The 19175-nt window shown below is 33.7% G+C and overlaps 1 protein-coding gene across 4 annotated transcripts in view; it reads left to right on the forward strand.

Moving 5' to 3' along the window:
- LOC143226037 (protein O-mannosyl-transferase Tmtc3-like) overlaps window positions 1-19175 on the forward strand; it is an 87161-nt gene that overhangs the window by 16812 nt on the left and 51174 nt on the right. For 3 of the 4 annotated variants that reach the window (XR_013014254.1, XM_076456433.1, XM_076456434.1), the window contains exon 2: window positions 13317-13514. The exons of the other annotated variant lie outside the window; for it this stretch is intronic. Coding sequence is in view for 2 of the 3 variants with exons in the window: in XM_076456433.1 (XP_076312548.1) it covers window positions 13317-13514 (198 nt within the window). In the remaining variant the exon portion in view is untranslated. The remainder of the gene's footprint in view (window positions 1-13316; window positions 13515-19175) is intronic. 4 annotated transcript variants of the gene reach the window in all.

Raw genomic sequence — 19175 nt, forward strand, 5'->3', positions numbered from 1 at the left:
ATCTCGTACCTATGTGGCGGTTATTATAGGTAAATGCATATAAGTATTATGGTATAAAAGAATAAAACTGTTTTATTGTGCGTAAATTATATATATATATATATATATATATCACCGAAAGTTATTTACTGTTTAATAGCTATTATAATAGTTTTGTGTAGATATAAACTGTGTTTATTTGTTTTTCTTTATATACTTGATTTCATGTTTTCCATATGAAACTGTTTACTCCTCTTACTTTGAAAATCGATGATTGTATGTTTACGTGAATTTGTCTACTAACTGCTTATTTTGCAATAGGTTTTCATATTGGCCGTTTTATTTTATCGACATTGCACAATATTGTTTATTCTAACATTGTTCTGAAAGACAGGAGCTAGACAGTTTGAACAAGATAATGAAAAAATAAAGGGTTTCTTTGTTTGATTTTGAATTTCACATAAAGCTACACGAGGGCTACCTGCGCTAGCCGTTCCTAATTTAGCAGTGTAAGGCTAGAAGGAGGGCAGCTAGTCAGCACTACCCACCACCAACTTGTGGGCTACTATATTATCGACGAATAGTGGGATTCACTGTCATATTATAACGCTCCGACGGCTGAAATGGTGAGCATTTTCTGTGTGACTGGTTAAAGAAGAGATTACTTGCGGTTGCCATGAGAACATATTCGGCAATAAGTATTCAGTGTGATTTTTATAGCCTCTTTTTTTCTTAACACAGTATGACATACTAGATTAGGACGTGTGTGATATGGTAAAATATTAGCATAGTTTATTGTATGTTTTACTAGACAAGTGTATGTAAAGTATCAAGGCGTTAGCATAGTTACTTATATAGCATACTAGATATTTGCATCTTATATCTTATCACAAAAAGTTAGAATAGTTAAATATGTGGTATTCCATACAAGTGTTTATGATATAGCAAGAAGTCTGAATAATTAACTATATGGCATACTAGACATCTAAAATAGTGCACAAAATCAAACAGCGAATTACATGTGAAGCCAAACACCTGGTTTATTGCTGTCTCAAACAAATAATATCTTGGATAAACTGAGCAAACACTCGTGTATTCTAAGGGCAGCTGGTATGGGTATTAAAACTTTTATTAGAATTGAGTAAAGAACAACGTTTCGACCTTCTTAGGTCAACAACAGGTTAACAGTGAGCAAACACTCAGCACCTGTATTACCGAACGCCATTGAGATATAAGATTGAAATATAACTAGTAACCAATTTTTATTCAAGGTGTAATGCGCCATGAAATATAAACTTTCTAGGTTGTTGTTTTTACATTTTTATGATTAGTTAATTTATATTTTCTCATCTTTCATTTCAATTATCCAAACATTGTTCCTTTCTATAGAATATAACCCTGTGTAGCTTAAATTAGCCGTCCCTGATATGGTTATTAATGTATCTTGAAGAAAATCCCATTACACTTATTTTGTTTTGTAATTTACTATGTATTGCCTTACCTATTCAGTCAGATACAAAGTGCGCGGTACGTCCTTTTATCACTTGTGATGTTATATACATTGTTGTATATAGCGTTCCATGTTATTCGTTTCATTTTATTTTTATGCCTCTAAAGATGGGCTATTATCAGCTTAAAAGCTTAAGCTTAATAATTTTTTATGCTTTTATAATTATCATTAAAATGTAATTGTTGCACTTTTTAAATTTTTTTCGTTGAAATTTCTCTGGAAGGTTTTTCGTTCAGTTTTTTCAAAGTATACAGGTGAAGGAAATTTCTCAGAATTATTACACAAAGCCTATAGGGCTTCTCAGTTGTATAGACTAATATAACAGGCATGTATTTTTATATATATTTGAAACTAGAGCAATCAACGTGTTGGCCCTTTTGCTATATCATCTTGTAAACTACGCCCTAGCAACAGTAACACAGTAAAGATGTGTCACAAGTGTGTACGCTCTGGGTCCGGTTGCATCTTTTCTTGCTTACACTGTGTTGTTTTTTTTCCTATTCCTACTGATTCTGATCGTTAAAATGTGCATTTTAATTGCATGCCGTGAATTAAAAGATGGAGTAAAAGTTATTCAGTGTTTAACTTCTATTCTACTAAAGGTCTATCGTTTGGTAATTTTTTTATCAGACTTCGTTGCCAGAAACTTGAAGTAATAATGATAAATATTGTGCAGTGAAACATTAAAATTTATTCGAGTTAAAGAGGTGAGATTTCTTTGCTCAGTCGCTTTTCGTTTCCTTCATGTGTGATAAAGGCCGATATGTCTACAGTTGAGTTTCTTCATAAAGAGGCAATTTTATTCAACCATAATAGCTGAAAAATGTTTAATTAATAAACATTTACTGTTGTTTAAAACTATTTCTTACACAACAAAGAAATTAAATGTTTAATTAATAAACATTTACTGTTGTTTACTGTAAATGTTTAATTAATAAACATTTACTGTTGTTTAAAACTATTTCTTACGCAACAAAGAAATTAAATGTTTAATTAATAAACATTTACTGTTGTTTAAAACTATTTCTTACGCAACAAAGAAATTAAATGTTTAATTAATAAACATTTACTGTTGTTTAAAACTATTTCTTACGCAACAAAGAAATCTGACAGTGAATTCTTTTCATATATATCAGTATTCGAGCTAACATAATCAAATAAAATAAATCAAATAATTATGGATAACAAAACAGAATTAAATTTATACAAAAAGAGAAAAACTTGACGCTATCAGGACACGAGTAACGTAACACCATAGGGTGATAGATATGGTACAAGATTCGATACCGTATGTGTTCCACTGTAAATTATCAGGATTTGAGATGTGTGAAAAGCCAAACAAAGCTACTCCACCTCACACCCTTCTCGAAATGCTTTGTTCTGTTTTGTCATTTTTTTTATTAGGCGTATTGTTAGATAAAACTACTTGTGAATATAATGATTGTCTCCATCCTGAGATTCTCGACTATGGGTTCTTGGAAGAGCTCGTGTTTCCAAAAGAGATTGAGTTTGCTTTGAGGATAGCATAGCAAATAAGATGGATAAATAGATAGATAATGTTTTCTCTTTTTTGTCTATAAAAAGGCACAAAATTATTGCTATGTTTCCAAGAATTGAAAAACGTACAATCTTACAGCATCTAGACTCCCAGTTTATAGGCAAATTCAATAACCTCGAAGTATAAGTGTGTGTTTTTCTTATAGCAATGTCACATCAAACTATCTGCTGTGTCTATCGAGAAGAATCGAACCCCTAATTTTAGCGTTGTAAATCCGTAGACTTACTGCTGTCCTAGTGGAGGACTTTGAAGTATAAAATAATAGAATTATACTTCATTGATAGTTTTGTGTCTACAATACATAGATCAAAGCCTCGTAGAGGATTTTATATTGCAATAACACAGAAAATAGTTCATGATCATCAGGGACAGTGAAGGTGGTACATTTTGTTTGGAGGGTTTAGTTTGATTAATTTTGTTTAATAAGTTCAGTATAATATATCACTATGTGAATTCTCGTCACAAAACTCAGTAGCGTATTTATTCAATAAGTCACTTTATTATGTCATTTAGAATCTGTCTTGCCGAGCACTTAGCATATATATGGGAACAGAATGACTTTCTCTGCCAGTGACGTAGACAAACGGTTGACGCTTAAAGCTGATGACCCAATTTATGCCCGTATTCATAGTGATTGTGATTCAGTTCCGCGCCTGAAAGCGTCACGTGACAGATGATCTCTACCAAATGGTTCATCTGAAGTAGTGAATCTACTTTATTGGAATCTTGTTATAGTGCGATGGTGCCAAATGTTGCAAATTCTATTATTATCATGGAACTGTTGTTTGTTTGTTTATTCTCTTCTGATTGAAGGCTTTCCCTTCTTATTCAGCCACAGACTATGGCTGCGTATAGGACTACTAGAACAGTTGAGTGAAGAAGGCAACATGGTCTGTCATTTCCTAAGCTATATTTCTTTTACTCCTTTCGTGTAAAACTTGATTGGATGCGGATGTCCTTTTCTGCTACTAGAAGATTCAATTAGTGGGTCATGTACAGCTACCTTGATCGTTGAGTTCTGAAACCAACACATCTTATTGCCGAGCCTTCCCGATTCAGTGATCGTAAAATAACTAACTTGATTTAGGAGACGTGTGTGTGTGTGTATGTCAGAAGAGATAAAGATACTTCGTCTAGTATATTAACATTGAATCAGCTATCAAAGAATGATTCAGATGTATGCTTAAGAAACTCTTAGACACGATCACAAAGTTTAGTTTTATATACAAATTGTCTTACATTATAGAATTTTTTTATAACTAGCTTGCGAGCTATAAACTTTTGTTGACTGATCATATTCACGAAATGGTTGTGCTTAAAGAACAAAACTCTTCTATTACGTAGGAAAAGTATTTTAATACAGAATTAGTGTTAGTGTTAACCTATTTTAAGTTTTTATCTAAGTGAATTTATTTGTTACAAGTCTCTACAGTTCAAAAACATTATAATTATTCTCATTTCATTCTCGTAATTGTAATAAAATACTCGAGCTAAATCAGTAATGAACTCAACACCATAACTTCTATAAATTAATAGTTAAAGCATGAACTAGCGGTCTGACGTAGGTTAACGTAGCGGTCTGACGATCCGAGGCACTCCAGTTTGAAATTGATGCTCACAAACCCTTTTCGCACTTTCAGTTCAAGATACGCTATAAGAGTAACAGTCAGTGCATCTATTCTGTTAAGAATTGCCGCTTTAAACGGCGGATACTGTTAAATGGTTGTCTTCTGTCTTGTACACAGATCAAAATAAGGTACCGTCTTGCATGAATTACAGAGTTTTCTTATTTGAGCGTTTGTCCTATTATGTAAATAATATGAAGCTCAAATGAACAATAAAATAAGGAATGTGTAATGATACATGTATCTATAGAAAGAAAAGTGTAATAATACATGTATCTGTGGAAAGGAAAGTGAGAACTTCTCGATAAAACAGTCAGATATATCACAGGTCTGTAAACGAAAACTATATGAAACGTTTCTTTACGAAAGCAGTCGTGAATATTTAAGAGGAGCTAACGCTACGATCTTCCAGTAGACTGTATTTGTAAGAACAGTCATTTGTGTTTTTTTTTATAAGGGTCTTTCTCCTTTCCTGCTTATTTTCTAAATGTCGTTCAGTTTGTTTGAAAAACAGACAAACAGACAAATGTAATAAAAATCGATGCTTCTCAAAAATGTATGTATATAACTTAATAAACAACATGTGGTGATACTGCACAAACTTTTTTGGTTTTCTAGATTACAACTTACTCTTGCAAACAGAGTTCCCAGTTATACACATCTTGTAAAAGGCTTTATTGTTACGAGAACATAAGAAAAACCAACAAATATGTGAATTATGGATACAGTTTGAGGAGTTCAAGGCTGATGAATCAGCGTTATTCTGACCAGACATGAACGTACAATCTTACCATTTCAGGTTTACTGAACATTTCAAACTTTACGGAAGTATGTGAATTCGGTTTTATGAATTTAAACTCAGAAATAAACTTGCAGTAGATTTTAAGTAGATTTTAATTTGTTAATTATATTTTAATGTGTATACATTACGTTTTTGAAACAGGATATTTTCCTTCTAAAATATGATTTTTAAGAACAATTTTACATTTGAATATTTATCTGCGCTTAAAAGTGTATTCATGAGTTTAATTCGTTGTTAATGAATAGATATATTTTATAACCAGTAGTTGTATATAATTATTTTAATTTGATTTAACTTCTGGCTTACCTGCATGTATAAGGACCTTTATAAGTTCAACGTAAAGTCAGTATACTCATTCAGAACCCTTTATAAGTTACTGTTAAACGTAAAGTCCGTATTCGGTCTTCTTTTTTTAATGCGACATTGTTTGCTTTTAGCAGTAATATTTTAAACTCTTCTTTGTTTTAATAATAAAATTCGTTATCCATTACATAAATGTTAAAGTCGTTGGGGCAACAGCTAATATTTTATTAAAACCCCATTAAAATCATGATATTTAATGACATCACTTCGAATAACAGTGAACATTAACTTGTGGAATGTTCTGTTATAAATACTAGTTCAGCCACGACATAATTTAGAGCCTTACTGTTTTTAACTACAGCTTATGTGGAGTATTACGTAGGTTATTACAATGCCAAATGTTTCTTTCTTCGTGAAACAGGAAGCAATCTTTCGCATGAGAATATGAACTTTAACTTTTATTAAATTGAAAATTGCATATAAATGGCATCGTTATAATGTATAAGCACTGACTTCTATCAGAAACAGACCCTTGAATGTGAAGAGTATCCAAACACCTTGGCTGCTAGTGTTTTTAATAGTGTTTTCAACTATTATTCGTATATTTACTTTTCTGAGCTGAAAGAGTGGCACGTAAACCCATCTTACGTTAATAGCTGTACGCTAGAAACATTATCATAACGTGTTATTACAGAAAGGAGACGAGGAAGTTAGATTACATTGGCTATGTGTTTTGAAAAAGATAACATGAGTAGCATATTATAACATTAGAAGTACGCTTTTACCCTGTAAATCTCCTATAACGCTGGAAAACAGCTCTCCGGGGGTGCCTTATTTGATATTGTTCAGCATGATCTAAATGGTAATGTAGCGCGCAGCTTACAGCATGAAGAAGAGTTTAAGGTAGCAAAGTATACACATAATATATAGCAATTTATATTAAAGAGAAACTACTGGATATAGGTAATCAAATAAGAAATTGATAAAAAATTTAAAAAATTGGCGCACAACAATACAGAGCACGTAATCAATCATGACGACTTATGTCATGACAGTATGCTTTTATTCGTTGGTACAGTATTGTGTTTGTTATATACTAGTTTTCCTTTAATAGCAGCACTGGTTTATAACCTTAGAAATAGTATCGGGTAACTTGTCTTTATCGTTACTTTTGGGCCCAGCATGGCCAGGTGGATAAGGCACACGACTCGTAGTCCGAGGGTTGCGGGTTCGAAACCCCATCAGGCCAAACATGCTAGCCCTTTCAGCCGTGGAGAGTTATAATGTTACGGTCATTCCCACTATTTGTTGGTAAAAGAGTAGCTCAAGAGTTGGCGGTAGGTAGTGATGACTAGCTGTCTTACACTGCTAAATTAGGGAGGGCTAGTGCAGATAGTCCTCGTGTAGCTTTGCGCGAAATTCAAAACAAAAATCATTATTTTTAATATCTAAGTTCATCGCTGTTGTTATAAATTAGCATCAAATGACATGTTAATCAAATATACACAAGTCACTTGATTTTACTATGTGTTAACTAAACGTATCTGGAGTATAACTAGAAAATTTATTTTTTTTTATCAATATTCTTTAAAACACATCGGTTAATGATATTTTCCATCAAAGAATAAAAGGTAGTCATTGTAAAAAAATAAACTAAATTATTCTGTGCAATTTTTAATATTTTATTCTTTTTTAGTAAAAGCAAGATTTTGATAGTAATTTTGTATATTTTATACAGGTTATTGTGAAAGAAGGTTAGAGAAAACTAGTACAAGAGATTTTATCATCGATTGAAATATATATATATATAAATGATTTATGTAGTAATCAACTTCTGTATGTGCATAGAGAGAGAGAGATTTTCTTTGAAGTTAAGCACAAGCTACACAATGGACTCTCTGTGCTCTGCCCACCATGAGGATCGAAACATGGTTTGCAATGGTGAGAATATACAGACGTACAACTGTGCTACTGGGGGGACATATATATACACACACACACACACACACACTGAATAAACTGAAGTTTTAGACACACACCATTGTCTAAATACACGTGTGGGTATTAATTTAACAAATAATTGGTTTCTATTTATTATATGTAAACTGTACTGAAAGCTGTAAACAGTTATATAAAGAATACGTTATAAAAGCCAGAATTTTAACTTTCTGGTCAGTCTGAGAAACTGATGTTCTTTGAAAATGGCACACAGTAAGCATTTTTTCACTCAATGTTGTCGTAACAAACATGATACTAATTATGTATTAATGTTGTTGGATTTTTTATCTCTTTGTCGACCGATCGAAGGATTGTTTCTTTGTTTTGGAATTTCGCACAAAGCTACTCGAGGGCTATCTGTGCTAGCCGTCCCTAATTTAGCAGTGTAAGACTAGAGGGAAGGCAGCTAGTCATCACCACCCACCGCCAACTCTTGGGCTACTCTTTTACCAATGAATAGTGGGATTGACCGTCACATTATAACGCCCCCACGGCTGGGAGGGCGAGCATGTTTGACGCGACGCGGATGCGAACCCGCGACTCTTAGATTACGAGTCGCACGCCTTAACGCGCTTGGCTATGCCGGGCCCCGATCAAAGGAACTAAATAAAAGTATTTACTGTAATTCTGCTTCATTAAACATTGCTTTTAGAATACTAAATCGTGTTACACCAATTAGACCAAAAGGAGTGTATTAAAAAAACTGCATGCAGAATAATTATTGTCATTATAGGTTACAGTTTCTACAAAAAACCTTTCATGGATAATATCACTTCGGTTGTTTCTATTTTAAAACCGCCTTAGTTGTTGCGGTATCAAAATCGTGGATTTTAACCACACTTGCTGATTACAGCTCGAGGCTTCTTGCTTGGCATATATGTCACTAGTTTACGATCACCAGTTACGAAGTTGTCCGTTAATCAATCAACACCTGCAGGAGATTAGTGTCCAGCACCGTATGAACAAATAGGTGGGGTAGCGCGTAGTTCGCCACAGGCTTTATATACGACTTAGATAAATCTTTCTAAAAATGACAACTGCGTGAGGTCGTTTGGCTCTACTGGAACCCTTAGGGGAAGTATAGTACCTTGATTGTCAAAAGACTAGTTATTGTCCGAAGGCTAGTTCAGATCATAGCGGGTGTATTTGTCATTTACATTGCCTTTCAGTCATTCAGGTAGCTGATGACTGTCTACCAAAATGAATTTCCTGAAATAAAAAAAGACAAAAATAACTTGTTTTCGACACGTGGCTGAGAAGTCAAAGTTGTATTATTGGCAGGTCACAGCTATTGACTATAAATATGATAATGACAAAGAGTTCAGTATCATACAATCTGCGTTAGAGCAACTAGTTATACACTGCTGGCCAAAATCTTAAGGACAATTAACATAAAGAAAAAATATGCATTTTGCGTTGTTAGACTCAACCACTTATTTGAGAAGAGCTTCGAATGATCAAAATAAGAAAAGGGAAAATAAAAATAAAAAAGTTTTTAGCATTTAATAGGGAAAATATGAACATTATGAAATTAGCCCAAATGCTAGCTGGTAAAAAGTTTAAGACCATACCAAAAAGAAGTCTTAAACAGGGTGGGAAATGCCCAACAAGAGGCCTCAGTAGTGAGTTGCGCGGCCGTCATTACGAATAACTTCAAACATTCGCTTTGGTATGGTCGATATAAGCGTTTGCAGATGGCTGGCTGATATGTTATTCCAAGTGGTGAAGATGGGTTCACAAAGATCATGCACTGTTTGGAATTGACGTCCATTCCTATAGACTTCTCTTGCCATTCACCCCTAAACATTTTGAGTGGGGTTCAATTCGGGTAAATACGCAGCATGGTCCAAAAGAATCACGTTATTCGCCATGATAAAGTCCTTTGTCCTGTGGGCATTGTGGATTGCAGCGTTGTCCTGCTGAAAGATCCAGTCATTTCCACACAAGAGGGTCTTCAGTCAATAAGGATGCTCTCTCCAATATGCCAATGTAGCCAGCTGCTGTTTGACGCCCTGTATAACCTGAAGCTTCATTGTTCCATGGATGGAGAAAGCACCCCAGATGATGGAACTTCCTCCACTGCGTCGCGTAGAAAATGTCTCCTGTGGGATATCCTTATGGTGCTAGTAACGTTGGAAGCCATCTGGACCATCCAGGTTAATTTTTTTTCTCCTCAGAGACAAAGCCTTCGTCCACTTTTCTACGTCCCATGTTTGGTGCTTCTCAGCAAAGTTTAACCGAGCTGTGGTGTGGAAGGAGGCGTGGACTTTGAAGACGTTTATGGTTTCTAAAGCCTTTCTCTCGTAAATACCGTCTTATTGTTCTTGAGCTGCATTCTGCGTCCGTAAGGGCCTTAATCTGGTTCAACTATCGGCTGGTGTCTTGCCGGACAACCCGTCGAATCCTTCTGCTCAACGTTGGTGAAATTTTCTTGGGCCGACCACTTGAAATTCTCGTTCCGTATTTCTCAGGGTCTTTTAAGAAATTTGCAACAGCAGTTTAATACGCCCAATATCACCAGCGATGGCACGTTGAGAGAGACCTTGCTTTTGCAGCGCGAAAATTCTACCATGTTCAAACTCTGTCAAATATTTAGCCTTTGCCATGTTTTCACCCAATGTAACACAGGAGATGTCAGTGGGAAATGTTGACAACGCTAGTGCTTGAACACAAATGACTAAATTTCTTTACGTGTTTACCAATTAACGCTTCGTTTCAATATGGTCTTAAAATTTTGACCAGCTAGTATTTAGGCTAATTTCATACTGTTTGCATTTTTCGTATTAAATGCCAAAAAAGTTTTTTATTTTCCCTTTTCTAATTTTCATCTTTGGAAGCTCTACTCAAAAAGTGGTTGTGTCCAACAACGCAAAATGCATATTTTTTCTTTATGTTCATTAGCCTTAAGATTTTGGCCAGCAGTGTATGTCTAGTTGAAGTTCTACACAACTAACAAACTAATGTATCATAAATGTTATTAGTCTTTTTTAGATTTAATAAATTCGTAGAAGGGTCGTTTTATTTTCTAGTGGTTAAGGACGTTAATTTGGGATTTACTGGGTTATGTAGATTTAGCACCATACCTGTCGCAGATAATCTAGTTGACGTATTTCTTGATGACGATAAACCCTCTTGAAATATAAATGTATCTGAAAACGGCTCGTATGGGTATTAACACTTTTACTGATGAGCAGAGAACAACTTTTCGACCTTTCTAGGTCATCTTCAGGTTAACAAAATGGTCAAAATGTTGTTCTCTGCTTATCAATAAAAGTGTTAATACCCATAGCAGCTGTTTTGACATACAGTTGACGTATTTAAACCAACCCTAGTGAATTTGACAAGTTGAAGTTTCGAACATAATGACATTTTCTGGCACTATCTTCATCAACAGCTGCAGGTGAGATTTTAAAGTTTATTTTGAACTATTTTTGAGTATTGTATTGGTTTGGGTGAAACACTGATTGAGAAGCATGATGCAATACATTTTCACACCTTCCTTGGTTCCTTGTAGAAAGATAACTTCACAATTAACTATAGTAAAACAAGGATGAATATATTTTAGGCTTTAGTCATTTCTTTCACCTCTGACTGTGTTCAGTAAAATGGCTCTGGTTCTGCAATATATTTTCTGCAGTATATTATTTCAGGTGCGCTACTTAAAAGTTCATCTCGGAGTGGTATTTTTCTTCTCACCTTCTGTAGATTTACTGATATTGTTCAACACTACTAACATTTCCTTTTAGCATTCCAGAAGGGGTCAATATTAATCACCAACTTCATTTACAAATTAACATAATTCAATTTAATTGCTACAAGAAAGCTGGGACTTCTAGCCTGTGTAGTCTCAGGACAGGAATAGCCAGAAACGAACTGAAGTGTAAGTACGAACTATAGCTATACGTCATTGTTTGTTTGTTTTTGTTTTGTTATTATGCACAAAGCTACATAAAAAACTATCTATGTTATGCCCACCACGTGTATTGAAACCCTAGCAGGTTCTAGCAGTATAAGTCCGCAGAAATACCACTGTCCCACTTGAGGGCAAAATATGTCATAAAAACTCTTGTAAAATATAAAAGAAATCTTCAGTAGCTCAGCTGTGTTTTTTTCTAAAAATTGATTTCTTCGTGAAAAATACAGCAGATTGACGGCAAGAAAAGACTGTATTTTGACCATGGTTGTTTATTAATAATTTACTAGACATGCTGCAAGGATGTAGAAATTTGAGTTTTGTAAAATAAGTACATTTACAAAATGTATGTCTTAATCTGACTCAGAAATTGGAAATGTAAAATGTAGTTTTCTAACAAATTATTGCATGCAAAGCATCAATTTAGTTTAGTTTTCTAATGACATTTCTTTCTCATAGATATAACTTTACGCGTGCTCATTAGACAAACCGCCACATTTGAAATTTAAATTGCGCAATTTTTCTGCTTTTTCTTTAAAAATATTAGGTTGTCCAGAAAAAAGTGACGTTTTTGAACTGCAAAGTTTGGGAAAGTATAGACCAGTGTTGTAAAACATGATTTAATCAAATTAAGCACTATTTGCTTCAACACACTTTTGCCAATGTGTAACGATGCTGATTATGCCCCTCCTGTAGAAATCAGAGTTTCTATGGTCACTGAACTCCCTGAAAGCGTCTTCTGCAGCTGCCTCATTTTGAAAGCGTTTATTGTTTAAAAAGTTGTCAAAGTGCTTGAAAAATAAAAATCTGTAAGAAAAAGATCTGGAATAAAGTGGATGAGACAAAACCTCGATTTCCAATTCGTTCAATTTTTGGAGCGTCATCCTTGACATGTGGGAACGAGTATTGCCATAAAGAAGAATAAGGCCCCTTCGATTGACCGGAGCTGGTTGTTTCTCTTGCAACTTTTGATACATTTTGGTCAATTCTGGACAGTATTTGTCCGCTGTTTACCCTGGATTTATAAAGTTGTAGTGAATGATGCCAGCCCCAGTCCACCATACAGTCACTATGGCCTTCCTTTGGTGAAATTTGGGCTTTGGGAAATCCAAAGTTTTAAGTCGTAGAGGAAAATCAGACAAAGTCCTTCTTGTCCATGCTGTCTTGGGGGTTGCAAAAGCTACTCTGAGTAGAGTTGAAACAGTAGACAATTAAGACACCTTGTAAGCAACAAACGTAGGTTTAATCCAACCAACCAACGATAAGTTATTCAATATTCATCTTCTAAATGTCATCGTGAGAATTTCGTCATTTATTTTGGGGCAATCTAATACATTAATAGTGTCCATAAATGCATGTTAAATGAATGGAAGGTTGCTCAATAATTATGGTGGCAAATTATTTTTTACAATGTAAAATTTCAAAGGGAACTTTTGTTAACTGTGTTATTTTACTCATCTAAACCTGTTTATAGTTCATTCCAAAGTATATGGTCAGAAAAATTAAAAGAAACTCAGTTTTATTGAAAGTAAAAACAATTAATTTTTCTTTACATAAATTTGTTAAAATAGGTTTTTGTGATGCTTCTTTACACATTCTTTTAACACCAGTTGTATTTATGATTCCAGGAACATATGACAAATCGAGTGAGACGTAGATATTACGTCATTATAGGAACGATAGCATTTCTGTGCTATCTGAACTCTTTGAGTTGTGGTTTCGTTTTTGATGACATGTCAGCTGTAAGAGACAATCGGGATCTCAGGCCAGAAACACCGCTTCTTAATGTCTTCTGGAATGATTTTTGGGGAACTCCTATTCATAAAGTACGTACGTTTTTATTACTCTAGTAACAGTTTTCTGATTTTCTACTCAATTATCTCAGTACTTCATCAAGAGATTTCGTGAGTTTTACAACAACAAATTCTTCAAGCTTGGAAATTTCGAAGTGAAAAATTGTAAACAGTTGTATTGCATGTAAGATTATATTTCACGTTTTGGGAACCTTTTCTATTAGAATCCGTTTATCGTTACTAGTGTCATTCTTTACTTACACACTAATAACTTTTTTGACTACTGCGCATTTGAAAATTCAAAATGTCCCCTTTATTCCAATAATTTTGTTTAACATTTTAAATGTTCTGTAGCAAAGTTATTACGACAAAAAATGTTTTTCTGCGTTGCGAAATAGATAAACATTAATTGAAAAAATTGATCTTAAGATTTTACTATCAAAAGAGGAAATTTAAATTGTGAATATATGTAGCTTTAGCAGTGGTTATATAACGTTTGTTCATGATAACATCAAGCTTCATTCCTTCTCCATTTATTTATCATTCGTCCTTTGACAAGCGAGTAAATTTAGTTATAACCTCAAATTTTAGTTATCTTTTGATTTGGTTTGTTTTGAATTTCGCGCAAAGCTACACGAGGACTATCTGCACTAGCCGTCACTAATTTAGCAGTGTAAGACTAGAGGGAGGGCAGCTAGTCATCACCATCCACCGCCAACTCTTGGGCTACTTTTTTACCAACAAATAATGGGATTGACCATCACATTATAATGCCCTCACAGCTAAAAGGGCAAACATGTTTTGTCTAACGGGAATTGAACCAGCGACCCTCAGATTACGAGTCGAGTACCTTAACCACGTGGCCATGCAAGGCCTCTTTAGTTATGTTCATACAGAAACGTTCTCAACATTATGAAACATTCAATTCTAAAAATGCATTCAAACTATTAAAACATATGTAAAGAAAAATAATTATACCTGAAGGTTTCCCCACTCCCCAGTGACACAGCGGTTTGTTTGCAGACTCACATCATTAGAAACTGGGTTTCGATACCTGTGGTGGTCAGAACATAAATAATTCTTTGTGTAACTTTATGCTTAATTAAAAAAAAAAAGCAAACTATGCCTGAACGTTTTGACATAAGAATCTTTATCAAGATATATAAGCACATGAACTTAGCAAAATTATTTTACCTCCGAAGTAATTTTAGATTTATTTTTACTCTCAAATCGTATAACGCTCTAACTATATTTGTTTACAATGTTTATTACTTTGAGTAATAAGTTGGAAATGTTTATTTTAAAACGCATCTAATATACGTAGTTTTCTTTTAGTGCTTTTAGTAAGAACTAATAAACCTCTGGTTATTAAATGCTTAAATTAATGTTGATGTTTTCAATATATGACTATCAATGTTGAACAGCGAAAACGTAACAGTTTTCGAAACTAAAGGACAGTGTAACGAATTTTTAAAAAATAGTGTACATGACTGTTAAGGGTTACGTTGCTGTTGTCAGTTTTTACACAATGTAATTTTTTGACAATATAAGAGGATTACACGCCATGTAACGTTAATTATTGGATATTATTTTCAAATAAATATAGCTTCTTCTTACATTCAATCGGGTCTGGCTTGGGTTAACGTACCGGACTATGAAGTTGAGGGCCCAACGCTCATGTCTCGTTACTGTTTCATGTACTATGCATTTTAGGGTTCTGAGTGCGTAGTAAGAGTAGTGGTCAAATCCCACTTTTCTGTTTGAATAGCCTAAGAGTAGGATATGGATTTACTGTCTAGCTGTTGTTTATGAGCTCAAAATTAAGGACGGCTAGCACAGATATCATTTGTGTAACTTTGAGCGAATATCAGAAACAAATTCATATACATACCACATTTGTACTTTTTAGTTTGTTTGTTTGTTAAGTTTTATTGTTGTTATTTATATGAATATTTTAATTTTTTCAAATTAACCTGAAAATTTAGATTTAAAACAACGCTGACTACAAATGACTTGTACCAACGACAGTTCTATAAATACATTATCTTCTAAGTATTCTGAGACCCTGTGGTCTTGGATACACAGGCACGAAAACCAAATATTCTGGAATGTAGTACAAAGAGAGAAATTCAGTTAAAAATCTAATATGAAAGCCCATATCAAACGTGACGCAAGAAATTTGAATTGCTAATAAAGGATCTGGGCATTGTATACGGGAGAAAAAATTGAATAATACATGAAACATACACCAGGTGTCATTGTGAACCTAGTTATCAATAACTCGTAAAGAAACGATACTGAAATGGAATTGGAAAAACTGAGTTTGGAACATATACTTTAAAGCATAGGAAATGAAAACATAGGTAATGTATGTATGACCGATTCAAACAAAGAAAGTTCCATAAAACCGGGAGAATTTTAATGAAAAAATCGCAAAATAACGTACAAAACGAAAACGTTAAAGCGTAAGATTCTATAAACGAGAAAAAAATTATTCCATTCTTTTTAGATTATGTTTTCAAATGTATTATTTTATACATTCTTGTGTTGCATATCTTTCTAAACGTAGTCTGTGTTGTATAGGAAATCATAGTGATTTAAATTTCTTTAATACTCTTAAGTTTAAATATAATATTGCGTGTACGGGGATATTTTTGGCATGACACGAAGGTTCATCCATTAAAACTTTAGAAGACCTTTTTCAATACAAATTTTTTATAAGCTGCAGCTGTACACAAATTAACTGAAGAGAAACAAGAAAGCATTACAAATTCCCGACATAAAATATTTTTATTTAGAATGAAAGGTCTCTCTTTTCATGTAAATTTGTTTAAAATCTGTGACTTTTAAAATTTTTAAGTAAGCACTGATTAACAGAATAACGTACACCTGAATCATGTTTGTGAATCTACCTAATTTTCTCTTTTACATTTCTTATTATTTGCTTTAATACTGGCTGTTTTTTCATGTTATTTGTCGGACGTTTGCTCATCTTTTCATATTATATTTCTTTTGTTTATATCTATTTTTTCACAATCGTTCTTTAAAATAATTTAGATATGAACTCGTGTGATTAAACAATATTACGACACCAATCGTGTTTAAAAAATTTTTATATAATTACAGTCGTTTCAAATCGCTTTGTTTTAGGCTTCACTGCTATACAGCATTACCAGACTAATAGACAACTTTTAAATATAATAATAATAAAGATAAACTATGTAGACCTGTTGAGTGAAATGTTTGTGAAATAGAATGTTAAAGCTGGTTTTCATTAAGCTGAGAAATACCGGTAGTGTATCAGTTTATATTTTTGCTTATCTTGACTTGCCTATTATTATTATTTTCTATTTCATACTTGAAGAACTCGATTTGTTTCAGTTAAACAAGGACTTGGATTGGGTCTCTTTTGATAGATTTTATATTACTACACATTAATCTGTTATTTTATACGCATATAGAAACATATCATCACCCTGAAAAAGAGCAAACAGGAATTTTTTTTTAAATCTGTGTTGGAGTTTATTTTGGCTAGCTTAAACAATAATTCAAATTTGTTCAACCTGAACAAAAATTAATGTTGGTTCAACATGAATGATAATTTATCTTATCTTAATTGTGCAGCAGTTTGTTTTTATTTCACAAGTTTGTTTCAGCTCAAATCTTCAAAAAGTTAAATTTTTTCCACTGGTGCAGGAATGTGACCTATCTCATATCTGGAGGCTATTCGAGCCTGAGCGAAGTTTTATTTGGTTCGTCAGTGCATGAATATGTCCTATCTTATATGTGCAGATGTGCGTCGTTGCTCACTTATGCTAGAGGTTATCTTCGTTCCTCAATGCAGGAGTGTGTATCTGTGTTATGTTATACATGCAGGAGTTTTTCTTGGCTTATATGAGTGAAAGGTTGTCTTGTCTACTTTTGTAAGAATCTGTGTTATTTGTATATGCAAGACAATATTACCTCACTAGCGCAAAAGATGTTTCAATGCATTACGTCTCCCGAGAAAGTAATTTTTTGGTTCGTTTGTTCAATAATAGGAATCATTTAACATTCTCTTATCAAAATTTATTTCGTGTAGCTTTTAAAAATGCATATCTGCCTTTTTTTCCACAACATCGTTCAGAACCTAGATCACTAGAACTTTCGTATAAGACCCCCATAAGAACTAAAGAAAATAAAAACGTTCATTATGCATTACACATTCTGTATAACAAGTTGCCTGGAAATATATGATACAATAAATTAGTACAGCAGAAATATATCAGATCATGAACCGAATATCATAGTGTTAATAATGTTTTATGTTGTAATGTTAGTATTATCGCACTAGGTTTGGTTTGATTTGTTTCGAAATTTGGCGCAAAGCTACACAAAGACTAACTGCTCTAGTAATCCATAATTTAGCAGTGTAAGACTAAAGGAAAGGCAGCTAGTCATAACTGCTCACCGCCAACGCTTGGGCCACCCTTTTACCAACGAATAGTAGGGTTGACCGTTACATCATAACCACTGAAAGAGCGAGGATGTTTGGTGGGAAAGGAATTCGAAGCCACGACCTTCAGTTTGCGAGTCGAGCATCATAAACATTAAGTCATGCCGGGCCATCTTAAAGGAATTGGCAATCCTTAATCCGTACAATAAATAAACAACAAACAAAATAATTTTAAACATTAATAATATTTAAGGAAATTAATTATATAGAAAAATAATGGGTCGTCTTATATGAAGCACAAAATCTGTGTCTGTCTGTCCGTTGTCTAACTACTCCTATGCCACCGGGCCAATCTCAACCAAACATTGTGGAACGATAGGTTTGAATAATGGACATGTTAATAGGGAAGTTCACAACTCCTCCATTATCGTTGTTATTGAGCATTCATTATGTTTAACGTAAGTTAGCTTTAACTACATTTACAGTGGCGTCACGTTCTTACACGGAAAAGAACTTTATTCAATGTTTAATCATACAACATAAACACAGTATGGGGTGTGGCACACAAACGTCCTATGTACATATATATATATATCAGAGTACTATATTGGAAGACAATGACAAAAGTGCCTTCCAATATTGCAATAAAACATAAACACAGCTGAAGTTTCTACTTCAACAATCACCATATGAAGAATGGTGCTATTCTCTTCCCGATAAGACTTCTAAGGTTGGCTTGACAAAAATAAATGAAAAGGCCGTACATTTTGTAGCCATACATATTTTAATTATTAGGAAGTGGACTACCTTTAACAGTTAACATTGTTTCTTGGGTGCAGGAGCTACAGGAGAGTTCTAAGCCATCCACTCTTCATCACTTCTAAAGAATATTTCATAAAAAAACTGATTCCATTTATTGTGGAAAACAAAATACATTAATCTGTGACCTCTCGCCTTCGACCTGTAAGACACTTCTGAGAGAAATGGCTGTCTGTTATTAAACACTGGAAGGACATTAAGAGCTGTTAGGTGTTAAAACGGGTAATAGAAAGCAACCTTTTCCTACAAAGTTACTCTGATTATCGTACAGTGTATACCATGTTTTAAGTATATACATAATGAGTTCTTAAAGCTTATACGAAACTTTTCGTGAGATAATAATGAATACTGTAGTAATAAGTTATCTTATAAATAAAATATGTGAAAGTTAGGATTTTTCTGTTACCTATCATGCCATCCATCTCACATTTTTGAAAGTC

This window comes from Tachypleus tridentatus, chromosome 9, assembly GCF_004210375.1.
Source record: "Tachypleus tridentatus isolate NWPU-2018 chromosome 9, ASM421037v1, whole genome shotgun sequence".
In the NCBI taxonomy this organism is placed as follows: domain Eukaryota; kingdom Metazoa; phylum Arthropoda; class Merostomata; order Xiphosura; family Limulidae; genus Tachypleus; species Tachypleus tridentatus.